This window comes from Anticarsia gemmatalis, chromosome 17, assembly GCF_050436995.1.
Source record: "Anticarsia gemmatalis isolate Benzon Research Colony breed Stoneville strain chromosome 17, ilAntGemm2 primary, whole genome shotgun sequence".
In the NCBI taxonomy this organism is placed as follows: domain Eukaryota; kingdom Metazoa; phylum Arthropoda; class Insecta; order Lepidoptera; family Erebidae; genus Anticarsia; species Anticarsia gemmatalis.
The window spans coordinates 3170321-3198279 of record NC_134761.1 but is presented as its reverse complement, the minus strand read 5'-3'; the positions used below and the strand labels follow the sequence as shown (position 1 = coordinate 3198279).

Sequence of the window (27959 nt, the reverse complement as noted above, 5' to 3'; positions counted from 1 at the left end):
AAAAAGATTGCTTTCACACAAATATTTATTTAAAATAACATCCATTTATGTAAAATCAGGGGATCGACGTCGATACATACATTTGTACTTACATTACGATATTTTGGTATGATTTTATTTTATAAATAATACATAATAATACTTGGTGCGATAATGAATCACAATTTAAATTTTCTAACACTGTTATATAAAAATACTCATAATTACAGACTGAGTAGTCTATATAATCGTAAGCACTAAAAATATAACGTTGTGAAAATTATAATTTGTGATGAAATTATCGCTCTAAGCTCATAACAGACTAAAGATTAAAGTGAGGACTAGAAACTATTATAAACATTAATCTACATAAATATGGTTATACAATACCATTTATTATTAAAATATCTTAATATAACGCTTACAGCTACATTTGGCCACTAAACAATGACTTTCCCTCTGCTGTGCTCGATAAAATAAATTATTTAATACAAGTTATTATGTCGTAACTAATTCGAACTATAATATTACTAAATTAAATTGCTTTGGATAATTTTAATAATAACACACTACTTAGAGTCTGTTTCACCAATACCGAGGCAAAAGAAACCAATAAAAATCTAGAAAAATCTAGAAAATATATAGAAAATATAAAAATGAGACATTTAGGCCTATAATAATACATAGTTCCACATAGTCCGGTGATTGTCCTTGGGTGCATTTTAATGCAATGCCGGAATTACCACGAATTTCCGGGACTGTAGTTCCGAGATACACAAAAGACGTACAAATAATAAAATATTCTCTTAATTTTGACATAATACCCAAAAAAAACATAATAACCAATAAATGATCAGCAGTTTCAAGTAAAAAATATAGTCTGGACAATTTTACCGAAATATATTAAGATTTTGAATTCAATTTTACGAATAGTCAGATGTTGGTGAAACAGTGAAGAAATAGTTCAATAATTTTCGAATGAACAATAACAAATTTTATATCGTTTGGAACGATGAAACAATGATACATGTTCAACAAATGTGAATAAAACACTAAGTGCTCACCGACTCACTCGTACGACTGGAATGCAGACTGTCTTTAACATTACATCATGAAATATCATCATTATATTTAACAATTATTTTATATGTTTGATTTTACTACAAAAACATCGTCATAATTTCCAAAAAAAAAGCAATTCAAAAATCAATAATTACAAAAATATCCAATAAAGTTAAAAACACAATGTCGAATAAATATATATTATTCTGTCATGATTTTAATACATCCAAGAAAATAATATAATTCATTTTAAGGTTAAAAAGTAGATTGTCACTACTGAAGTATTTATCAGTAGTGAAAAAACTGTTGGTAAAATCAAACATATTTGTACGTATATGGCACATAATTATATTTATAGTACTTAATACATTAAACATCCACTACACACCGACAAAATGTACATTCATACAAAAATAGATGAAGAGTTTCCAGCTACAGAAGGTTTAAATCTTTACCTACAAATGTTTCTTATGCGTCCCTTTTGTTATGTAAATAGTCCCTCTTTAAATACTTCAGAATTTTCAAATCTTTAGAAAATGGCAGGAAATTTTGTCATAGCAAAATAGCTGTTTCTATGAAATCTAATTTTCTAAATAGTAGTCCAAAATTTGAAGCGAAAGAGTCACAGTTTGTAAATCCGGATAATTCTTATTTAACATTTAGTAGACAACTACAACATTTAATTGAAGTATTACACACTCAGTTCGAAAAAAGCATAAGTATTTGTAGAACAACTTTGACTTAGGCCTTTCTTCCACTGCAATTACACCTTCGTAGATGATCTTGCGGAGCAAAAGGGCCTAAGTGCTACTAAGTTGGTATTAACTTATGCCTTTATAGCACTGATGGTTAAATATAAATTGGCTCATAGAATACTTCACAATGCATACAGACAATAGAGAGTCGAAAAATTCTAAACATTTTCACAAATAGCTACTTTAAAGCTACATAAATGGCACATATAGAACACACCGACACATTATAATATAAGCTCCCCTAACATTATATTAAATTAATATTCGGATACTTTAACGGTAAATATTTATACATTGCATCTTAGATACAAAACTACACTGTTTTTTTGTTTTTGATATGAAAAATAAATAGCTTGAATACAAGAGGTTTTAACAACTTTATTATACAGAAATTAATTATACATTAACATCACAAAATAACAGGTTAAGCAACTTGTACTATAAATACCGTTATAACGTTATTTGAACACGAAACAGTTATTAATAACTGCTATTTGCTGATATTTTACTGAACAACACTTTCAGAGCTATATTTTTAATTCAAAAAGTTAACATCCAAAATGTATTTAATATATTTTATTTTTTATTTTTAAACCAACAAATATTTAAAAATCTTAAATTTAAAAACGATATGATTTGATTTCAGATAAATTTAGCCAACATGCTCCGATCGAATTGCAAGCAAATTCAAAAGTTGTTTTCCTCAAATGTCTTTTCGAACATATTTCTGAGCTTATGTTCGTTTTAGAACATGATAATAACTTGTTCTATAAACAACGGTGATATAATATGTTTTAGAACAGGGGTTCCCAACCTTTTCTTAGTCCGGGACCACTTTTATATAATTCTGGTTAGTACCACTATGTAAGAATATTAAAAATAAAGTGTCATAATCGTCCTGAAAAATGTAAATTTTAAAGTCTTTCGCGGACCATATTTTGACTTCCACGGACTGTTGGGAACCACTGTTTTAGAACATTATATTTACGAGTTGTTCTATAAAGAACAATGTTTTATTAGGTAATTTTATAATGTTCAATGGTCACCTTTCTCTAACTCGGTGAGTTCGTGTGAGGGTGCTCCGTCCCGCTCGTTGGTGACGGCGCGGGTCTTCTCAATGTCACCCTGGGATAGTGACGTCACGATGATAGCGCCTAGAGCGTCGCACACCACGTTGATCGTGGTTCGGAAGCGGTCGCTGGAATATACATAAATAAATTATTTTAAATGTTTTAAAAATAAAAAGCAATGGCTATGATTCTTAAGGTTCCGCACCCAAAGGGTAAAACGAGACCCTGTTACTAAGCCTCCGCTGTCTGTCTGTATGTCTTCAGACTATACCGCATAAACCGTGATAGATAGAAAGCTGAAATTTTCACTTCCGCGACAATTACTTCAAAATAATAAAGTAAGCTGTGATACTCAGCTATATGAATACTAATAATTTTGATAGAGAATTAAAAAAATCATAATTTTATAAGCTTATCGTTTTATATCTGGGAAATTATAGTGTTACTAGCTGACCCGCGCAACTTCGCTTGCGTCACATATATGCGTCGCTATATAATTTTCCACGTTTTTGTAACACTTTTTACTGTTACTCTGCTCCTATTGGTCGTAGCGTGATGATACAAAATATGCTTTTTTTCACAAAAAATATTCTCAAAATTATTTATATCTCAAAACAAAGTTGCGCTAAGGCATATCCGTCACTAAAACAGTTGCCATGACAACGGAATTTTGTTGATTCAATGTCATTATAATATTGATTATACGACTTCGTTCGCCAACTGAATTTTTCCGGGAAATGCGTCATTTTCCCGGGATAAAAAGTAGCCTATGTCCTTTCTCGAGTATCAAAATATCTCCATACCAAATTTCATGCAAATTGGTTCAGTAGTTTAGGCGTGATTGAGTAGCAGACAGACAGACAGACAGACAGACAGACAGAGTTACTTTCGCATTTATAATATTAGTATGGATTTTAATCTCATAAAGCATAAAAATAAAACAAAACTCTACTACGAAATAGTTTGCGTTATTCGTACAACAAATGTATAAACACATGATGGATTAATGTGTTGCTCATCATCATCCATTACAGGAAACTTAATCTTCATTGAGTCGAGTCCTAAGGGACAGCTCTACTAATCTATTAGTGGCTGTATTTAACCTTTATGTGTTGTGCTAATCATACACGCGTTCAGAGAAACACAATGACGTATTATAAAAATAAATTTGTAAACAACAGGAAAAAATAAGCCCGACTTATAACGTACAGTACCAAACGGAGGAAAAAGGGGGTAAATCTTATCTCAAGCTTAAAACTCACGGAATTGGGCAATCCCGTGTCAGGGCTAAATACTGTTCATGTTTTATAATAAACTAGCTGACCCGCGCAACTTCGCTTGCGTCACATAAGAGAGAATGGTGATTTTTTCCCCCGTTTTTGTAACATTTTTTACTCATACTCTGCTCCTATTGGTTGTAGCGTGATGATATATAGCCTATAACCTTCCTCGATAAATGGGCTATCTAACACTGAAAGAATTTTTCAAATCGGATCAGTAGTTCCTGAGATTAGCGCGTTCAAACAAACAAACAAACAAACTCTTCAGCTTTATAATATTAGTATAGATTGTACAGATTCAAATACCCACAAACAAGCCATCCATCTAAATTATAAATTCTGTGTGCACTTTAATAATAGTCATTCTGGCGAATATGACTAGCAAAATTAATGCTAAGATCAAAACACTTTTATCAGTTTCAAGGAACACGTTCGTTTAAAAGAACCATATACGAGTATAATCATGAAAAGACCCATGCTTTTTTGCAAATAACAATAATTGAGAACTTCATTATAACAATAAAGAAATGAGAACAGCTATGGTGTAAGTACTCACAGAAGCCAGTCCACGGCGAGGATGATGGAGACGTCCTCTGCGGGCAGGTTGACGGTGTCCAGCACCATGACCATGGTCACCAGCCCCGCCTGCGGGATGCCCGCCGCGCCTATACTAGCCGCCGTGGCCGTCACACTGGAACACAAACGTACTTAGATATATAGGTCGACTTAAAATTAAATGCTGAAGGAGGTAAACTGCTGGATTGAAGTTTTCAATGAAATTTGTTTTAGTTTCAATTTGTACTTACGGACTATTTGGATTCGTTTATTGGTTAGTTTGTAACCTTCGTATGATTAATGACAGAATTTTCGTATCTGATTGTAGTGTATTGAGAAGTAATTGGCAAATGTTAAATGTCTATATAAGGCGTGGACCTTCAGAACTAAGATACGTACTAGCGCAGCTTAATTGAAAACTATTCAGAAGGAATCATCCCACAGACAGAGAAAACTAATAAGTGACTTTTTATATGCTTTTTAGGCTAATAGTTTTTACCAGCTCTTCTCATTGGCCGAACTTTCTAAACTGGCCGTAGTAAATACACTTACTTTGAAAATCATACAAATTAAGTTCCAGATTAAAATTTTTAATTAGTTAGTAATATTTCTATGTCACTTATATTGAATGCTGTGCATAGCACACGCCCATTTATTTCATTTTTCATGATTTATTTAAATGTTTGTGTTTATACTATTGACAAGCATTTAATATTAAACCATTCGTTGGTTTTATCTCACCTGACAGCAATAATCTTTCCAAAGGACATCTCGACTCTTCTGAGCTGTGCTATGAAGATGGCGGCGACGGCCTCGTACAGCGCCGTGCCGTCCATGTTGATGGTGGCGCCGATGGGGATCACGAACCGAGTGATGCGCGGGTCCAGGCCCATGTCGTCGCAGCAACCGATCGTTATTGGCATTGTTGCTGAACTGGAAATCAGGAAAAATTACAATAGCACTTTATTGAGTAGATAAACTTTAGTTACAGCTTAGGATCCAATGTACCTACACATGATTGACAAATAAATTATGTTTATCTTTATTTTTATCTTAGGATAGAATCCACAATACTTTAAATGAGAAAATACTATGTGGGTACCAGAATGGCACAAATTTCATAAAGTGTAATAAGAATGAAATGTTTATAAAAGCTCCAATGTTTGTCGTTTCCTAAAACTAGCTAAACCAGCTAAATACTAGTAAATATTTTTAGTTAAAATAATAACACCTTAACTGCTGTCTGTAAACTATGATAACCCATCATAGTTTACAGACAGTTTAGGAAATTAACTTGGTATTATGAATGAAAACCGGTCGATAGATTACTAATTCAAGTATATGGGCATAAGCGACAAATCTTTTCATAGACTATGGGACCTTACGCACTAGCGGTTGGCCGCTAGGCGGTTAGACTCGAGCGGTCCAACCGCTTAACGCGGTTTCGTCGCGGTTAGCCGCCATAGCGGTCAGCCGCGATGAAACCGCGTTAAGCGGTTGGACCGCTCGAAGGCGCGTGGCTCATAAACAAAATGGACGCCGTCGAGATAGCTTGTGTTATTTATATTTACTCCCGAAAACAACGAAAGAAAAATAAAAAAAGATACTGGACTCATCCTTTACTAGAAACACGCAACGAATTTGGCCAGTTCGCAAGTTGTTTTCAAGAACTGAAGAAGCACCAAGATAATTTTTTCGGCTATGTTAGAATGAGTGTTTCGTCATTTGAAGAACTACTAACAGTTTTATATGACAGCATCAAAGGACAAGATACTAAATTTCGTGACTGTATCCAACCAAATTTAAATTTAAATCTCTATTCTTATAAACTGCTCCTTCACAATTCCAAATAGCTTCTCGTTGTTGAATTTCAACAATGAATTTCTCTGTGTCGAAGTTCATGGCTGCGCAACTGAAAATACGTGCATACTTCACCGGCGGCTCGCCGCAAACTAACCGCCAGTGCGTATACACAAGATGGCGGCTAGCCGCGAAGCGGGCCGCGACACTCCATTGAACCGCCGCGGTTGAAATTTTGTGGCGGTTTAGTGCGTACAATCATAAGCGGTTGCATATTAAACTGGAAAAGCGGCTAACCGCGCGGCTAGCCGCTTCCGCGGTTAACCGCTAGTGCGTAAGGGGGCTAACTACACAATATAACAAAACGATATCGCACATTCTTAAAATTCATGTGCGTGTGCTCTGATCAAGTACTATTACCCAAATTCTTACCTGGAAGCAGTACCAAACGCAGTAGCCATGACCTGTCCCATCTTGGCGATGTACCGGCAGGGCAGCTTCTTAGTGGCGAGTATGAACAGAATGCTCAAGGTGCCGAAGCCGTGGAGGAACAGCCCCAGCAGCACAGTCATGAAGTACAGACCCAGGCGACCCACCAGGTCTGCGAATGATGCGATCTCCATGATCTTCGCTGTCACCAGGAAGAACACGCCGAGGGGAGATAACCTGGAAACGATGAAACATGAAGTTTATGAAAACTGCCGGTTATTACGCTAAATGGTATTCTCAATCTCTTTTTTTAAGCCTTTTTGGCTCATAGTAATAAAAAAGAAGAAACATGCAATGGAAGTAAAACATGAAATTATATTTTTTTGTCATATCATAAGAAATTCATACGAGGAATAATGTAGCATGATGACGTTAAAGTAGAATTAAGCCGATACCATCTCACTCCTGGGTACAGACTCTCGCCCCGTGGAAGATAGAGGAAACTTGTTGTTGGTTAGGCAACAACGTACAGAATAATAAAAAACTAAAAGTATTTGTCACCAAAGACAAGACAAGACTATAAAAAATAATCTCTCTCCTGACATCAGTTGTATTTAATAATTTGTGATTTAAAAATGTTATACTATATCCCTTACCAAATAACCCATCCAGTGATAATCATCATGGCCTCGGAGAGCGTGTGGAAGAAGTCCTGCAGCGGTTTGCTCTTGTCTCCCATCTTGCCCATGGTGATGCCGAGGATGATGCTGAAGCACACCAGGCCCAGCACGTTGCTGCCGCTTTGGTACTCGCCCTTGATCTCGTAAGTCTCCAGTGCCCCTGGAATAAAGGACGATTTAAGGCAATACGGATAGTGTAGCAGCTGACCATAGTTAGCAATTTCTCATCAGTGATCAGAATTTAATAGTTTGCCATGTATTAATAAACTAATCTAGTTGATTTAGAAGCAATGAAGCCTGTTTAGGTAAGTACTAAAGGTGAACTGCTTAAAATTCTCAATCTCTATTCCGCTAATTCGTTTTGGCGCCTATCACACTACGTATTAAGCTTAGCTTTCGGTGAAAATACAGAAGGTATAGCCATACCCAAAAAAAGTACCATTAGACCGCAGGCATCGATCCCATAACCTTTGGTATTTTTCCAAACCTAGAATATTTCTTTACCCTATTTTGCTAGACTCATAGCACAAAGAGTTATTTACTTCCTAGTGTATAAATCATATGACTCACCTTCACGACTCCTATTATCGTTCTTATCGTAGATGAGCCGAGTGCGGTACGAAGCGATTGTCGCCTGAGCGATGTTTTCCGGGAACACATTTCTGTAACAAATACAATCATTATAATTCACTATATCAAATTACTCCAAGTTAAATGAAATTTTAAATAATTACTTCTATATGTTTACATTTAGTAACATTTTTTTTTAATTTACATTTCAAATCGAAATAATGATAATTGCGGTTTGTAAGTAATTAGACCTGTCGTACTCCAGTTTCGACCCGCGCCCGCTTTCTATGTAAATTTTGGTTTATTGTGCCTCTTTTGAAGCAATAAGATGATGTAAACATAAAGGGAAAACACTCTTCGATAATAGAAGTCAATGTCTATTCTTCGAATCCAATGCAAAACTGCATAATGTATAAATAGAACGAAGGACGAATCTCTTAAAGTTATTAAAAACGTGTTCTGTATTCATCGTGGCAGAGAATGGCAGAGGCCGCATGACTTCCGACAGACTATTGTACTGACTTGATAGAACTGCTATTCAGGTGCACCTCTCTCAATGAATTCATATTTATTGCTTCTTGTTTGTTTGACTAAATTTAATTATCATACTCACATAATATGCTACATGGATCTTAATTATTGGATAGTGTTGTTTTACTACTTTAACGATAATTTTATAAGACTTAGAAATCTGACAGAACCTAGAATACTTACGTTCTGTTAAAAAAAACAATCATGTGACAGATCAAATTATAAAAACTTTCAGTGCTATTATGACTAATGCTATTATAATATAAAAGCAAGAATCTCGTTTAAAAAACTTTAAGTGACTTCTAACGAGTAGAGCACCCATAAGCTAGGAACTTGCTACACAGTTAATGAGTTTCTACGGCCAATTTTCATACGAAAGAGAGATTTCCACTTTCTATATTATTACATAAAGTAATAAACATGTATCGAAGAACATCATCGCACTACAAATGTGAAGAACAATAACGAAAAGCTTTTGTTTTACACATGTTCCTATGTTGAGTATGAGACCAGCAATAGATGGCCGCTATTACACAAGCCATGTAAAGGATCCTTGAACCGCATTCGCAATAACAATGACACCGGCTGACACCGGGAAGATTGCACCGACTAAGTGGCGACAGATTGATGCTTGTACGTTCCTCAGTCGTCCACCAGCCAGCGATCATTAACCCATTTTACTATTACGATTTTTCTTTGTTTCTTTTACATAACTGTATCGTAGAGCCGAACATGCGGCTTTAAATCGGGCTAGTTCCGTAATTCTGGTTATACCTCTTCAGGCACTTAAAATAACACTAAAATAAGTTATAGGTTAAGGTAGAAACTTGGTCTATATAAAATTAATACCGACTTTATTCGTCCGTTTTCTTTTATTTACCTTTCTATTCAGCATATTTCAATCCACTGTTTGGTGGAGTGTAGGTTTTTCTTTAGCAGGATAAAACATTGGAGTAGTTCAATGAGAACTCAATATCCTAAAGAGATCATTTTCATACACGTCATAGTAACTTGTGGGGTCAGCAATAAAATTCACGTATAAAATATTCAGTTTATTAAATTTACAGTGGCCTAATTCTTAAAATTATTAATAACGGGATAACCCAGATTTTTGGATGTAGCGGGAAAGCGAAAAAAATTCGTTGGAAAATTATTAGGCTAACTGAATTTGTGGTAAATCGAATCAGTCCATTAAATGAACGAGAGTGAAGAGGCAGCGTAATGTCGTTAGAGGAGGAGCACAGAACCCGCGGACTTAACGGGGTTACTCACTATGAAAACATTGGGTTAACTAGTTGATTCAGGTGCGCAATTCGAACAAAAAAATATATAGACAACACCTAAATGCGTAAGCCACACTAGAGCGCAAAGAAACAGCTTTCTGCTTTATACAGGTTTTTCAAATAAGTATTATTATTTACCTTCCTTATTTTGTTATGTAGATATGTAACTGAAAGTAATATAATATACTGTGCATTAACGTTTCTACAAGTGCGTTTCTCAAAAGACTCTCTATCTTCTTGGTATAAGTATATAATAATAATCCACTATAGAAATTCTCAGACCTATAAATTAACAAACGGGAAACAAAATCTGCCAAATTTGCACAAGTTCTAAGAATCGAAAGTGCATACACGTGTCGCGTATAGAAAACAAACCATTGCACTAATCTCCTAGCTGCTATAATTAGACGTAGCTTGGGTTCTGATAGACTGCGGCCAAAAATACATTAGTTTATTAGTCACGGACTTTATAAGCCACTACGTATAAATATATTTAGGTATATCACAAGAGTTTAAGGTCATAGGTAGGCCAAAACTAAGGCACACTTTGGGGTGGTCAGCCAGATTATGAATAAGTAATAAAACTATATTCTACAGGACTCAAGACTTTTGCCCTGTCACAGGAGAAGATCCTTACCCAGCAGAGGGACACTAATTGTATATTTTTTAACAGGACTTTAAGTGTTAGCCACGGTTGCTGTATGACTCAGTAAAGAACTTCGAGTAAGCAAAAATCATAAATGTAACTAATTATTTTGTCTCAATAATCATAGAAATTCGATCCCAATTACAATTTCCTATACTAAAATTCTAGCTAAATCTTGCTATTGTATACAGACACGCCCAAATCTTCACTTCGTATGTTTTCGTCGAGATCGTTGTATCTCAGTATTCGGCACAGTGTGACGTAGCGACACCTGTCGGCCGCCACCATCGCTCGCGTGCAACTATATTGTCTCATTGATTGATGAATACTGTAGGGCTGACAACTTAGAGTAATATGGTTTACTTTTATGTAAAACGTATGCTCTAATACCTAATGAAGAAAAGTAATTTACTTAATTTTGTAACAGATATGAAGTGTATCAAAACCTACGACACTGAGGCAATAGCATACACACTCTAATAACGACATTTGGGCACTACAATACACGCGCTTACAGTGACCATTGATGATAAAATGCGAGATAGGGCACGTAACATTCATATCACTAAAGTTTTTTATAGTAAGAAATATACAATTTTTTTACATGACCTCACTTCACCCTTCTTTTAGGTCGACAAAGTCAACATTTCCACAAAGTATCCCTTGAGAAATAAGGTTATTTACAAATGAATGATGACGTATGTCGTACGCTAGTCGTGTAACATGCTTTACTATTATTTTAAAAAACAAAGTTGTTTATTACTCTAAAAGGAGACTAGTTGTTTTGCCTTCTTTATATTTAGCTTTTTGCTAAGTAGTTATTCTTTCGCAAAAATCATTTGTTTAATTTTTATAAATACAAACTCCTGCATAATTTTTAGTTTGAGTTAGATCCACTTGTCCACCAACATAAATTATATAGTGTCACTTTCAACAAACATGTAAAAAAATGTGAGCTAGTCGTAAATAAAATAGTGTCAATTCACAAACGACGTTTGATTAAAGACTTTGCACTGATTGTAAACAATTTGCAGTTCCCTTATAATACCGCTATAATATTACAGAGTAATTCAATCGTATATTGAAATTTCTTTTTCAGTAGCAATATTTTTATATTTATCGTTAGCTGTTTAAGTTATTGCAATGCTGGATGCCTTAATATCTAAATCACGTCTTGAACTTTATATAATCTATTTTATAAGATTAAGATTTGTAAGAAACTGAACTGAAAACACGTGTTTGTCATAATATATAGCCAAAGAAAAAAAACACGTGAGTATTCTAGTGTTAAATGTTTTATAGTCTACAAGTCTAGTGCCCGCGTATCCGCATTGTACTATCTATAAATAAAACTAGTAATAGGGAAAGCATACTCGATGCGATCACATTAATTTCTTTCGTCTGGTCCGACGACCACACATAATATAAAAGAAAACATTGCTTGAATTCATATGAAAGTGTTGACACGGATAAACTGTTGAATGGGTTCAATTAGGATTTTGTGAGATAAATATTTTATTTGATTGTTGAAAAGTAAGTAGTAAAAATGAGTTTGAATATTGTGAGAAAAGTATTGTGTTTGGATTGTTGAAAAGCTAGTAGTAAAACGAAAAATAAGCTAAAATACGTGTAGGAAAACATTGTCATGTAACTAGCATGTGTAATGTTCTGTAAAACAATTTTTCTAGGTATTTGAATACACCAACCCGTAGTAGCTTATGCGTTATGAACTCAAGGCCAAAGCCCTTCCTTAATCCGGATAGAAACCTTTGCCCAGGAATGGGACAATAATAGGTTACATTAATTTATTTTATTTTAGTTTACCTCCAGATACTTAAACAAACACGATTATAATTCTAAAACAATAACTTCAGATGATCGTTTACAATCTATCCCTTCTTAAAAACATATCATTCACATCATCGCCCAAGTTCACACACTGTCTTCATATCTTGCGAAATCTTACAACAGTCTCAAGCAAATTAAAAGTGACATCTATCATACAGCGGGATTAACACATACATCATCGCGTCGCCAGCCCTAATAAGAGGTGTATATAGGGCGCTACAATGGGCCAATGATGAAGACTGACTAGTCGCTAGGCCAGGGGCTCTCCAACCTTTTCTTAGTCTGGGACCACGTTTATATTATTCTTGTAAGCAAGGATCACTATGTAAGTATATTAAAAATAAAGTGTTATATTATCGTCCTGAAAATTTAAAATTTATAATCATTCGCGGACCATATTTTGACTTCCACGGACCACGGGTGGTCCGCGGACCACTGGTTGGGAACCACTGCGCTAGGCTAAAGGAACTCACGCCCGCGCCGCTTCGACATTATGAACGATCTGCAATTGACAATTACTCTGTCACTAGTGTTTCAACATGTTACTTGTGTGAGTTATGACTGTTTTTTATGTGACGAGATGATTCTGGAGCTGATTACTTGATTCACTTATTTTATTATAGGTTCTAATTTGTTATGGGAATCACACTTAGAGGTTATAATTTACATTTCTGAAATCGAAGCTGATACTAAAAATGATTTGAAAGTTGCTCTCAGCCCAGTTTAAAACCAGATGTTGCAGTTATTGGGATAAAATGTCTTTACAATGTGTTTCGTTAGATGGTTATGGAAGATCCCACAATATTTTGTTTGTATTTGTGTAATAAACTTATGAAAAAACTAAAATTTCAGTAAAATCAAAGTGTCTTTTTTTGTTTATCAGTTTTCGAAAGGTTAAAAGCTATACAAGATTTGGCGGAAATAACACGGCTCTTACAAGAAATCTCTAAACGAAACTGGAGTAATATTTGTTTTTCGTAATCATGTATTTCATGCTCAACTTACTCTTATCATGTTATCAGAAGATTTTCCTCCGCTTTTAATGAGCAAAGTTATTTATCAAGTTATCAAACTTGAGCCCCGGATTCCAGGGGAAATTAAGTGCTGACAGCGGAAAAATTATCTTGGAGATAATAATTTGTATAATCTTGTTCCGCATTTCGACAATCTTTGAAGGAACGGAAATCTTTTTCCGAACGGTGATTTTACTATGAATAAAGGTAAGGTAATGAAGAAGATCTTAAAGGAAACTGCAAGCTTAATGCACTTAAAATTATAGTCTAAATATTACGAGTCTTACTACAAAAAAAATTAACAATAATTATAGTTAAGCGTCTCCTAGTTCCCAATACAAAAATATGCCTTAATTCTTTCTTCCTTAATCTTTAATTTAACATTTTGTAAGAGCGATAATACACAGGAATATATTCCCAAGGTCTGACTATCAATAAATCAGGTGGGGCCCAATTACAGCACGATTGGTGTGGCCTCTCACACGCAGGTCTACACGCCAGCCGGGCCGAGCGAACGGTAAGTGGACCACGTGAGGTACGACCACTACCAAGATAACTCGCATTGTCTTTGACAAGTGACTGATCGCTTTTTAAAAGGAATTTTAGAGGTCGTCTTCGGACATAGCTTGTAACAGAATTTAAATTGAATTGGCAGAAAAGAACAGTATAAATCGGACATACTTTTGTAAATAGTTTATTGGTACACAACATTTTCACCGAGCTTAATTATCTTATTTTCTACAAAAAGTAAAATTTTCGGGATTCAATACGCAACCCGTTATTATAATTTGAAAGGTAAATATAAATATCAAACAATTTCAACCAAGGTATTAAGTGAATATAGACGTTTTCATTTAGTAGCTCATCAATCGCGTCAAGAATCCATTTCCGCTACGGAAGGAACATCAACCAATTTCCACGCAATCTGCGTTTAACTGACTACCAATATATAAATAGTTGATCATATAATAAGAGAGTGACTTTATAAAGTACATAATAATTGAAAGTTTTATATTTTACCGAATAAAAACCATTATTGACTCAGTTTTTGAGATGCTATCGACCTTTAAAACTATGAATAACATGAAACTTCTTGAAGTTAGATGGTTTTTGCCCCTAAATTGTATATTATAAACAAAATCAGCCGTCCCTCTGCAGACGACTGTAGGTAAAGGCTACAATTATAAACAATCATTTTCAATATCATGTTAAAGGTTACACATAGAGTACAGATAGAATCCTATCATTGATTATGTCAAAATGATCTATGATTTCCTGATTTCGGTAGGAATTACTATCCACGTATAGATTATAGTAAGTGAAGTAAGAATCGTCTTTAGCAATTTAACAGTAGATAGATAGTTTATTGAAAACGACCGTGAGTATAAATATCTGCCTACTTCCTTTACATAACCCACATGCCTCCTTTTACTTTTTAGATTTTGTTTTAGCGCGGCATCGTTTGACATTCCGACAACACAGAAGCAAAATCATATGATTATCATGCAAATTCATGTCGGGTCAGGGCGGATGGCAGAATTACAAGCTATGTGCCACCTATTAAGAGCATTAAGGCAATCATCCCGCGTCATGTAACTCGTATGCATGACGCTACTCAATTACACTGTACTGATACGTTCTAGAAATGCATATATATTTGGAGCAGTTTCATTAAAATTGGCCGAAACTGATATGATTTATGAATCTGGAAAAATACTGCAGAGAATTGTCCGTTTCTTATATGAGTCTTTATTTTTTAAGACATCTCCCGCTCTATAAATTGCTCTTGTGTTACGAAGACTTACAAACATACAAATAATGGACACAAAGTACGACCAGACCCGACAACTTATTATTTGTGGATCGCATGAATAACTTGTTCCATGTGAGAATCGAAACCTCTCGACGCAATGGTATTGGCATGGCGACCTTAACACTTGTATGTAACGCATAATGAGAAGGTTTAAAATTGTAGTTTAAAGAGAGAGCTTAGTATCACGAGGATAGTATGATGCGGGCTTATTTAGTAGAAAAATTCCCGAGTTCTATCAAGGTAGTGTAAGTGAGTTTTTTTGTTATAAATTTTAGTTATTACCCGATACTTTATTTCACTGGTAAATATCGCTAAACATTTTGTATAAGATATTTATGCGTGCATGGCTTAATTTCCAATCCATGACGTTACCCGTTCGGGTAGTACAAAGGATTATAGGGCTTTGTCCTGAAATTCTCTATAGTAATCCGAAGCTTGGTAGTTCAATCAGTAAATGGAATAGAACGACAATATTGAAACAGTAAAAGGGTATATTATATATCCAAACATACAAGAGAAAGTCTTTTCAATCTCGACTAATGATTATTAACCTTTTAACAATACAGAATATCACAATAAGTCAGCATTCGATAACAAAATATAATGACAAAAGAATCTTACGTCCATAAAAAATATAAGCGGCTGTTCGGCTCCTTGTCGTCAAGGAGACTGCCTACAATAATTTGATTTACCTTGGAAAATACCGGGAAAATGTCGTAATACCACCTACTACTTACATCGCCATGGAAACCATAGATATTCTGTACTAATAAGATTTTTTGAACAGAATGTTTAGAGACCTTATTTGGTATTCGTTAAGAAATGTTTTGCGAAACTATTGTTGGGAAAGGTTTTTTTCATATTTAATAATGTTATATTATAAGCTACTTTTACATCAAATAAAGTTCACTGTTTGTATGTATTCTTAGATTCTTCATATGGATTATTACGGCTTATCAATCATGTTACTATTTCCTAACGAATGCTGTCGAAACAAAAGATTTATCTACTCATTGTTCCTAGTACCAAAATACAGTTTCACATTCATATAATTATTGACGTACATATTCAGCACCAAAAGAGAAATTAAGATTTGTTCACAGTTCAAACTGTACTCTGCTCAGCTGTAGTGAAGAATTTTGAACCTACAATAATTTTAAAGGTCATTTCATTCAGCATTTTTTACAAGATACATTCTGTTCTCTATAGTTTAACTGCTGGGTTAATTTAAACCAGGTCAAAATGTCGCGATGGTGTTGTAACAAAAAGTTTGAACTAAAAGACGAAAATGCATCATCTAAAAATAAACATGAACTAACAAAAATACAACGCTGCCCTATATCAAAGATCACGTTCTACTTTCATCTAACTGACCTTAAAAATGCAACATTCAGATAATATTAATAGGATAGATTTGCTTATTAAATTCAGGAGCGATATTTCCATCGTCAGTCCTGTTTATTTGCAGAATAATATTGACGTTTTTTATATTTCTGTCGGTTAAATAAGAAGGCGTAAACGAAAATGGTAGCTAAGGCTGGGTGTCTGTGAACTCTGCACTATAAATTAGTTTAAAGCTACTGCATTTTGTTATATATACATACTGTTGAAATGTATTGCAACAAGGCTACCTAAGTAAAGGTGTATCTATTGGCCAAAAAGACATGTTTTGTTAATATTTCCCCTTAAACAAGGAAATAAAAATTTATAAGAACATGTTAATTTTAGAAAAATAGTTAATCGTAATTCAAGAACAACGTCCATTGTCGTTTCACAAACATAATCACTAGAACTTACCTTAACAAATCCAGCAACGTATCAGAAGTGAGGGTGTCCTTGAGGATGGGCTTGGTGGCGGTGGGCTGCTGGAACTGCTCCGGGTCCTTCCCTGGCTTGATGGTGGTGACGAGCGCGATGCCCAGCATCACCGCGCATATCGTCGTCGTCATGTAGTATATGATCGCTCGCAGACCGACCCTGGAAGTTGGCAGTCATTACTTAATGGATTACATGTGAAATCTCAAAAATACGTTGTTGTAGTTTTGACTGTAAATAGGTATTTAGGGCTTTTATTGTCAGTTATTTATTGAAAGTAACACTGTGCACTTTACCTCTAAAAAACACATTCACTTGTTGTTTCAATTACATTTAGCGGCGATTGAACCTTTAATGACGATACTTCTTATAAATATAATATGAAAGCCAACTCACTTGCCAGAAAGACTAAGATCCAGGGAACCAATAGCAGACACAATTGAAGACACTAGCAGCGGCACGATCAAGCACTTGAGCATCCTAAGGAACAGCTCTCCAGGGTACTGGAAGTACATGACGTCACGCCTAGACCACTCGTGGCCTGAAGCCCGGAGACCACAGCCCAGCAGGGTCCCGGAGACCACGCCAATCACCGTCATGATGGTCAGCAAATTTTCCCGAAGGAAGTTTGGAAAACGACTTCTTCGAATTTGGAGCGGCATTTTTGAGTTCGATGTTTCTGTAAAAGAAAGAAAATGTTATAGCTGACTTTTAAATTATAACAGACTCTTCTTTCTTTCTCAGGTCTTTTAAAGTTGGAGGGCATGTAAAACTAACAATAAAAATCACAAAACAGAAAACAGATTAGTTTTATCCATATTATTAAAGAGTTAAATTAAATTACGATATAATAGTGACCTTTCGCGATTTTAATCGAAATACATTCATTCCATAATAATGTACGACCACCCACAGAGTTTTATTCATAATTTTCATTACTCCATTCATTACTTGATCGTAAAACAACAATTAAAAAGCTAGACGGTACTAGAGCCACAGTGTTACAAATACTGAGAACTTTACTGTCATGTGATCATAAATCACAATAATGATAGTCTGATCAAACATACAGACAATGAGTGTAGCTTTGCGAAAAATCGGGTCGAATAGGAGCAGTATATTTTGAGATACTAAAAGGAAAGATGAGACATATGTAGAAGAAAAACTTTAGGTATACTTTTATACATTTTAAGGAAGACTACCTACCTATATATATTCTAATGCATATTCAATTTTAATACTGTAGTAATATTATGAAAATTTATTTAATGATACACCTAACTAAAACTATGATCCATACAATAGTAAATCCCAACTGAATTTCGCTAACGCCTAGAATTTTCTGATATTCCTTACACAGTATGTTAATAATAAATAAATTTCTAAATAAAGCTTATACATATTACTTTAGGAAATGAGTGAAACCGCAGTTTTAGATTCATAAGTTCAAGGAAACTATAGAAGATTCAATTACTGGACCACTTGAACAATAAAAACCTCAAACACCTTTCTTACTTCAAGATTAACTTGAAACGAACACTACTTTTTTAAATACTGGTCACGCCAAGCAATAAAAAAATCGCCTCAAATCCGTAAATACCGTTATCCACGTGGTCATAGTAAGATGCGCTGCATGCCTCAGTTAATTTTGTAGTAGGTCTTGGCAGTCGCGACAGACTATTGTGGTCGACACACCACGTGGATGATTATAGTTTTTATATCGAGACGTCTGCACTGATACTACGGTATACTACGCTTATCGTAAAGATGATCTCACGATGTTGTACAAAATTCAGTGCCGAATGAGTTTGGAAATTAAGGAGAAATGTCTTTACTCAGCTTTAACAAATATTGCCAAAAGCAGTTATTGAAACATCGAAAAGACAAATACAGCTCATAAAAACTAACAGCATTTTTTTAGCGCTATTTTGTCTCTATGCGAAGTTAATTGCACTAGTGATAGAATTATTTTTTAAGGCCTGTATTACGTACCGAATTGTATATAAATCGAAGTACGATATTTATTTTTATACTTTGGGCATATAAAAAGTACTACAAGTAACCTTACTATAATAGTCAACTAGATAGCTAATTAGGTGTTGTACTAATAAATGAATGGCGACGTGCCAAAAACACCGTTTTGATCTACTGTTAACTCATAAAATTAGTTCTACCTATAGTAGCCAAAGTACAACACCAAATAAATGACTCACACGCGACGAAACCCATATGTAACATGAATAATAAATACCTCAATATTAACTCAAACATGAATAAATATAGAATAAAGTAACTTTTATTTACCAAAGATTTTTTCAGTTTGGAGCATTGCGCCCATGACTGAGTCCTTTCTCTATCAGAAGCCAACAAAACGAAAATCCCTGTAAGAAATGTACCCACACCCAATACCGATATGACAAAAAATCCACACAACCACTTTTAAAACCGCAAAAAGGCGCAAATTTTCGTGGAATCGGATCTATAGTGTCGATATTGGCGGGGAATGCGCGGGCGCACGTGGGACCGCGGCAGACCCCCGCGGATCCGCGGATGCCGAGCCGGAAGTCTTACTTAGCGTATCGCGATCAATCCGCGCTCCCCTAACGCTCACACGCACGGCATTTCATCAACTACCTATGTACTTCATTTGTTGGTTTGTTTATGTAATGATTGTTGCGTATTTGCTTTGTATCATCAGCCTAGTCTTTCTTTCAAATATGTTGGAGTTGGCTGCCAGTTTCACCGGATGCAGCGGATACCAGTATTTTACATCTACTGCGATCGGACCTCCACAACCCAGTTACCTGGATTATAGCACGATACCCTTCGGTAAGACTGGTTGTCAGACTTTCAAGTTTCTGACTACTGTTACATATTGTATTTATAGGCACAATAGTGATACAAGATAATAGGAAGTACGTCGTACATACAACTATAAACAGTTAAAATATCAATCTAAATCAATCACTAAGGAAACTAGGGATATTCGCATCAATATTTGCGCAAATTATTCAAGCAAGACAAATTAAGTACAACTATATCACGCGCCAAATATCAAAGATATTTGTATATTAGAATAGCCGCAAGCTGTTCCGAAAAAGTGAAATAATTAGAAGTATAGCTAATAAAATTCTAAACTATCCTTGTGTGTAGATGGTTAATACCGTAATCGACTGTAACGTCTATGCGCGGTCAAGGCCGGCTTGATTTTATTACGCTCATTTCTTTATGATTGTTAGCACAGACGAGATGCCTGTGATCTTCCATACGTTCAATGGCATAGCGAACAAATTTCTTCCACAAATTTATAGATACACCCTAATTTAGTGCAGGTCACTTTTTAATGAAAAGGAACACTCGGAACTGTATTTTCGCAAGTAGTAGCAAGTCTATTGAAACAAAATTAAAGTGAATAAAACACAACAAATGGTCAGCTTAAAAATCCGTGAAAATTTTACGCAAAAGAAAAAGATATAAAAGAAACATTAATTCTAAGAAATGCCATTTCTCTGAAGATTACTTTCGAAGGCAACTTGAAAACAAAGTCGATAATGGCTCTCACTTATTTTAAATTACTTTTTTTTTTCAGTCTCCGTTGAGTAAGTATACGTAATTATGTTTCTTTCGAAGGCAGTGGTTTCATTGGTCAATGGGCAAAATAAAAATGTTTTCTTTCTTAGCCATATTTGGTAGAGCTTTTGTTCGGCGTTTGTAACCCTTGTGTCATTGGGCACAATGTAGTCTATTTCTTTATTACAGAAAGGGCACAATACCTATGCTAAGTGTGAATTAACGGCAGTTGCAATGTTGCATACAACTCGAACGAAACGTAGGGTAAACAATAAGGTATATCATAACCATTATTTTCAATCGCGTTTAAGACCCGTTGCAGCATATCCTAATCTAACAATAACAAGACCTCCACATAAGAAACAAATCCGAGTGTACTGCTGCACTACACAAATCGTTTACAATATCGAATACTATATTTTACCTCGCCGCAACAACCGTAGCCGCGTGTGGTGGGTTCGAATCCTACCCGGGACAAATCTTTGTGTGATGAGCACGAGAATTTGTTCTGAGCCTGGTTGTCAATTTATTTATATAAGTATGTATTTAGAAGTATATAAGTATGTTTATCAGTTATTTGGTTACCATAGTACAAGCTCTGCTTAGTTTGGAATCAAATGACCGTGTGTGAGTTGTCCAACAATATTTATTTATTTATTTATTTATTTATTTCTTATGAACGGTAGTTTTAATTCAAGTGTATAGTATTTCACAATGATTATGTACAACAAGACCTTTGTTGACAATTTATTTATATGCTACGTATAGGAAAAATATAAACTACATGTAAACAACTTATTTTATTACGCTTTTCGTTTGCAGCACTTAAATCACATGCATAGTGCATGTTTATGCCATGACCCTGGTCTTTAGAGACTCGATAATAGACACGCGATTTTACATGCGCAAATGCGGTCAAAGACAGCAATTATTTAATTTTTGTTTTCATATTAACGAGTAGTTTAAACTTTAAATACGAGTTCTTCAATTCGCAATTTCACCCGCTCAAAATAATTTCCCGGGGATAAAGGTATACGACACCAATTTCTGGCGTAGTTCTTAAAGTAGTCAACAGGGCGCTATCATTGCACGTACATATGGATAAGAGCCCAACCCATTTCTAATACAAGTTCCACATCAGGGCACGGGTTTTTCCCACAAAGAGAAGTGTTGAAATACCTATTCGAGCTTTAAGCAGGCAAAAGAACTACTCAACTACTACAAGCAAGACTATAGACAATACTTTAATATTTACAAAACCAGAACAAAAATGTCTAAAACGCAATATTTCGCGGCACAGAGCTTAGCCGCACTTGTCCCTGTTTCTGTGGCTCTACAAAGCGGTCGACCCGCATTCTGAGCGGGATTAACAGCTAATAACTCTGCCTTAAGAATCTACCTGCTCTCATAAAAGACGGTGGATTTTTCACCAAGGATTATACGGTAACAGGAAACTCGAAAATTAGGTAATTAATTTCGAGAAGTCTCGGGTTTTCATTTAGAACGGATTATAAACAACGATAAGGTTACTCACTGTTGCTGGCTAATGAAATATTTTTGTGAGACTGTGAAATTTATTGTGACTTGATTGATAGTACCAATAGAAAATGTAGCTTTGATTTATGAGGCTTCCTGAAGCTTTCTGAAGTTTCCTAATAATATCTTATTTTTAGTTTATTAACAAGAACTATACGTGCGCCCTCTTTGGCACTGAAAATCCTACATAAGCACATTTATGCGATCTTTTTAGCATCTAATGCGACACAAACACAACATAACAAACCTTAAAATGTACACAAACATTCAAATTCATCCCATTCACCAAAATACCTAGACAATCTGTTACGTACAACTTAGTACATACGTAATATATACTAGCTAGTAAAGTATAAAAGGCAAGGCTCGAGCACACTTGTTGATCCGCCGCCCTCTCGTCCCCGCGAGAGGCTGTGCGGGAAATGCCCACTCAGTCTCGCCCACTAAGTACCTTATTAAAGCCCTTTGTTGCCACCGACGTTCTACATAAAATATATGCGCCGCGACTAATTAGAGGCACGGCTTGTTACACGACGTATTTAAGATGAAAGGTTACTCTGATTTGAGTGAGCTAATTATTAGGATTTTTTTGGAGAAAAGTGGACTGTTGTAAAGGTTTTGACCTACTGTTTACGGACTTTTTGAGATTTTGCGTGAAGTGCACTTTACATCTGTACAATATACATTTATGGAATCTCAATCAAATCTCATCTACGAGTAGCTTAAAATGCTGGCTTATCACGAAAAAGCTCGCAATACGAAACTGCAATGCCCAGTATATAAAATGCTGTCAATAAATGCTAGTTACAAAATTCTCTGAACTCCTTTCTTACAAAAGTCCGACGACAAAAAATCGTACATGATATTGCGAATGCAACATAAGGACGGGACTCATTTAATCGGTACGCATATTAATGCAGTAAAAAACAAAAATAAGTTGTTATTGTCCTCAACAGGTAAAACAAGGACTAAAGCTTTCATTTATCATCAGTAAGTACATCAGAGGCGGCGACGTAACAAAGTGTGGCGAATGCAATTTGCGCCAACAAGCGCTTCCGCCCACCGTGAACGCATCAACACGTTGTACTCTGTGGTCAAGGCAAAGACAACTACTCCACTTGTATAGATCTAGCCACCTGTTGCCGAGTTATTACAACTTTGTAGAGGTTCATCGGCCGCGAAACTAACTTCATAGTGTTTACTTCCTAGTATCTACTGCTATTTTCTTTAGAAATGGTAAGTTTCAGTAGTGTAGTCACGGACGTGTAAGTTGCGTTATTCTTCTTATCGACCTGTGCGTACTCTGTAGCGGTTTATTAGGTATAACAGTCATGGTATCCCTAGAAATACAGCTCGCGTATTACGAATACGCACAAAAAACATACCAGCGGTTTCTAGACAATTTCTGAACTTTGTTTATCTGTTATACTTTTACAGCTTAACTGTTATGGGCGGGTGAACTACGAGGAAACTATTTATTTCGCTGCAAAATTCATGATGTGTCAGCAAAGTGACCACCACTAATCGTGAAATATTCATATGTTGTTGTGATATTCCAATGAAATATTGTCTACAATTTGGCATCTATTGAAATGAGTCCCTGAAAACACTTCAATCGACCACTACGTGACATATTTTAGCATCATTTAAAAGTCTCTCGACTTTTAAGTAGAGGTAGATGTAGAGGTATGACTGATAAGCTAACCGATACTTATTGCAGTGAAACCTTGTAGCTTAAGCACGAGCAATTCGCCGATTGCCCGCTTTAGAATTTTACAATACAGTATGTCAAATCAAAGGTGTGTACTGCCGATTAACAACATTTGTTACGAAATACTGTCAAACTGATAAAAGTTTTCGATTCGAAGGATAAAAGAACTATTCGTGTTACCAAAAGTAGAGCGCTTTTTCAAATCCGATATGAATTGGTATGAAATTCGTTAAAAAACTATGTTGCAAGATTTCGTGCTAGATATATAACTGGTTCCAAAGTAAAACATCTATACGAAAGTGTACGGATAGTTTTAAAAGTTCATAATAGTCTCTAGGATTGCTCATAAATTACAATGACTAGGAATAACACAGAGAGATCGATGACAACGCTGCATACAATGTAGTTAGGTGCTGGTGGCAAATAACACAGTAACCTATTTCTATCAATTGACACTTACAATTCGCGGGGGGACTCAGCTTACATTATAAATGTACTACTTCCCATATTAGTTGTGCTACAAAGTGTGAACAATGATCACGGATTTGATCACCTATTGAAGTTGGTAACTTCAGTTAACCAATATTTTCTTAGTTTTATATTTTTTTCCGTCAATTTTCATACCCATATTTGTTTAAAACGAAGTTCGCCAATACTGACTTCGCGAATGCTGGCCAATAAGGTATGCAATTTTTGCAGTATTCATAATTTTGTTAGATACTTCATGTTTATCTTGATACTAGAAATACAAAACTATAAACAATACCTTTCTGTGAAGTCGGTGCTACTGTGAAACTTATGCATTTGATTAAACTACTACTTAAATAGTGACACAAAATATTATCCCTAGTAAAACTAGACAGAACAATTTTACAATATTTCTTCACGTTGGTCTACGTTCCCGCATTAGAAGCAAACATTATTTGCCTCCAAGTATTTGCATGTGACACAAATCTTTGACCCCTCCGACCCTTCGTGTAATCCCAAAAGCCCTGAAGCAAATACAAATTTTACAATAGAAACTCAGACAGAAAATTGAAAAAAAAAATTATAAATTAGTCTTCGTGGACTGCGTCTTTCCTTTTTTCACAACGTAAAGATTTTCCTCCTTTTTATCCCCCCCAAAAATCCTCTGTTAGTGCTCCTCTACACTTCATAAGGAAACTTCGTAACAAATTTCAACTTAGACGCTCAGCATTTTCGGCTGTGTGTTGTCCATCAGTCAGTCAGTCACTCAGTAACGGAAAAGTTTCATATATCAATATATGTATAGGTATGTAGATAGATGAATAGATGAAAGAACAGTAACGTCCCGTATCAAAACCTGATCATTGCAAAAGAGGGGACATCGAAAATAGTCACAATTCAGGTCCCTCTCACCGCCTGCCTGGCGATTGATAAAAATAGACAGGGGGATTGAATTTGTCAATCTATCCGGTAGTGAAATAACCCGCGTTATTGATATTCATAGCCTGGAGTGCGCGAATCAGAAGGTGAGTGGGTCATATCTACTTCCGTCTTCATGTTTCAATCATTTTTTCGGTTGCGTTTGTCAGTCGCTCTCATTTTTTGTTTTCATAGCTGTCATGTTTTATGTCTCGCAAATATTTTTAAAACGGCTCTTAAAATGAATAATTGTTTTTCTATGACGGTAGTCAGAATACAGCTTTACATACATATAATGTGTGCACAATGTCTACTACGTGAGTTTACACGGTTTAGCAGCTTAAGCAAAATGAACGTAACATTGAAGGAGATGAAAAAGTAAAGTTAAATATTTTTCTTTTATCAATGATTCAATAGACGCTTTTAAAACCCGGAAAGTCATTTTTAAATGAGATAAAAGTAAATTATTATAGGGAGGATCCGTATGATCCTCCTTATTATAATCTTCTGTAAGTGTCGCATTTTAAAATCTAACAAAAAAATCTACTAACTATTTCAGGAACACAGTTAAAATCAGTCTAAAGATAATACAAGTAATTTCCTTTGTCATCAATTTATATTTGATCAGCCCAGATAGGTGTTGTTCGGAAGCGTCCCAATTAATTGGAGTGGAAACCATAGAGTTTAGCGCTGGTATCATTAATACTCATCATATTCCTGTCGTTTGTAGCGACGTATCTTATACACTGATGATGGATGATGCTGAGGTTGAAGGTTCCAATCCTAATCGTTGTTCAGTCATTTATGAAGTAGGGATAACAATTGTGGGTCTAACGATTGTCGCGTAATTACATGGGTCTAAAAGGGCAAAAATTATTTAAAAAATAGCTAAGGCATTAACGTTTAGGCTTATAAATTTAGTAAATAAGAAAATAATTTATTTAGAAAATAATGTATTGCGTTTTTCGTCAGATTTTATTATTTCGTAACTTAAAAAAAAAGTTAAGTACGTAGATACGTAGCGCTTGGCGTTCTTTGGTATAATAAATTTAGGTATTGGTGACAGTTAAAATAGTAAAAATAAGACTAGATAGATAGAAAACTCGTTTTAAAATAATATAGAGAAGTAAAGTAACCATTAAACATAGGAATAAATAATCTTTACACATTATTCGAATAATGTTTTCACAAAAAACAAATTAGTTTTTCAAAAATACCTGAAAATTTTCTTATGATCCATTTCCACCATTTTATACTATTCATAAATTCACGATGTATTTTCGATTTCTTAATATATTTCATAAAAAACAATTAAGACCTGAAAATCACTAGAAAAATGAAACAAAAGAATGCAATAACCGCTGTCAGTTTTCCCGCGTAACTCGTCATGTCTGTGCTCTACGGCCAATGTCTTTATAAACATAGACAATCTGTTACCTTCGAATGATCATTGCACTCAGACAGCCTGTAGATCTTAGTAGCTCGATTGTGCCAAAATATAAGAACAAAAATATAAAATTACTTATAGTCTTGCCCAGATTATAAATTAATTAAGATTCAATTTTTTTATTTTCTTTTTAATAATACAATATTCGTTAGCAAAATAATAGTGATTTATTAAATTACTGCTAATAGGCTGAACAGCGGCAAGACGACGACGCCTAAACAAAAAAGTTTGATCTTGTGACAACAGACATCCTGCCTATTCCTCTTGATTGTCGAGATTCGCTAATCTATTCATCCATTTACGACAACGCAAGTCGAGTTTTCTCATACTGCGGTTCATATTTCATTTATTACGCATTTTCATTCAAGAAATCCGAGCGTAATTGTTAATTTCGCGGTATTCCTTTGTTACTTACTTCTTATTTATTTTAATTATAAAAAAATATATTAAATTGTTTACTTACCGCATACAATAAAAACAGTTGAACAGTATTTATCACAATTCACTAGTACGTATTAATATTACACCGCATCACTTCGTGTTGTCGTTGAGCGGGTCGGCACGCCCGTCGCGGTCGACTGCCAGAGAGCAACTGCCATACAGTCTGGATATCCTCCACTCGAGAGATCGGAGTGGGGGGACGTGAGGATTGATCTGTGCTTCCATCTTCCATGTCCTGAATGAAAGCCGCCCTATCCCATACGCCCTACGGCGGCCGTCACGGACAACCGCGTACACTTGAAATCGACGCACGCTTTAAGCATGACAGGGAATTATTAGCATGCAATGATTTATTGACTCTGGCTTTTTAACATTATAGTAACTGAATAATGTACACACATAGGTACTTCCAAGTTTACTAAAACAAAACAAAAATTTTACTTTGATTACAACATGAACATTATCATTTAAATAATATATTTTTATTAGGTAGGTATAGGTATATTGTTATGTTCTATGCCCCAATGACTAAGGTGATTCTACCCGTCAATTCTGGCACCTAGTTTTGAGGGTTTGAATTCAATATAACTAATTAACATTGTTTTTTATGTTCAAAATGTATCAAACCATCAACAGAATTTAATATACTTATTACCTTCTAGAAAGCTGATATAAATCATCCAGTTTATTAAAAAACGGAATGTTGTAAAACAAAATAAAAAGCTAACGCTAAAAGTTT

General features: G+C 35.1%; 1 protein-coding gene across 1 annotated transcript; it reads right to left on the bottom strand.

Moving 5' to 3' along the window:
* Positions 1-11: 11 nt before the first annotated feature.
* Eaat1 (Excitatory amino acid transporter 1) lies at positions 12-27385 on the bottom strand. Its single transcript, XM_076124814.1, has 9 exons — positions 27243-27385; positions 17526-17808; positions 17112-17291; positions 8181-8272; positions 7587-7770; positions 6934-7167; positions 5443-5634; positions 4703-4837; positions 12-2994 (listed from the first exon to the last, which is right to left on the bottom strand). Exons 2-9 carry the CDS (start codon positions 17789-17791, stop codon positions 2832-2834), a joined length of 1446 nt encoding a protein of 481 aa, XP_075980929.1. The 5' UTR covers positions 17792-17808; positions 27243-27385; the 3' UTR covers positions 12-2831.
* Positions 27386-27959: the final 574 nt, after the last annotated feature.

What these genes read in the sequence shown, in the direction of transcription:
- Eaat1 (XM_076124814.1), bottom strand. Translation starts at nt 17,791, where the DNA reads ATGCCGCTCCAAATTCGAAGAAGTCGTTTTCCAAACTTCCTTCGGGAA. An exon ending in ACGTTGCTGGATTTGTTAAG is followed by an intron (nt 8,273 to 17,111) that starts GTAAGTTCTAGT and finishes TATTTGTTACAG; the next exon opens with AAATGTGTTCCCGGAAAACA. An exon ending in GCGTTTGGTACTGCTTCCAG is followed by an intron (nt 5,635 to 6,933) that starts GTAAGAATTTGG and finishes CCTGATTTCCAG; the next exon opens with TTCAGCAACAATGCCAATAA.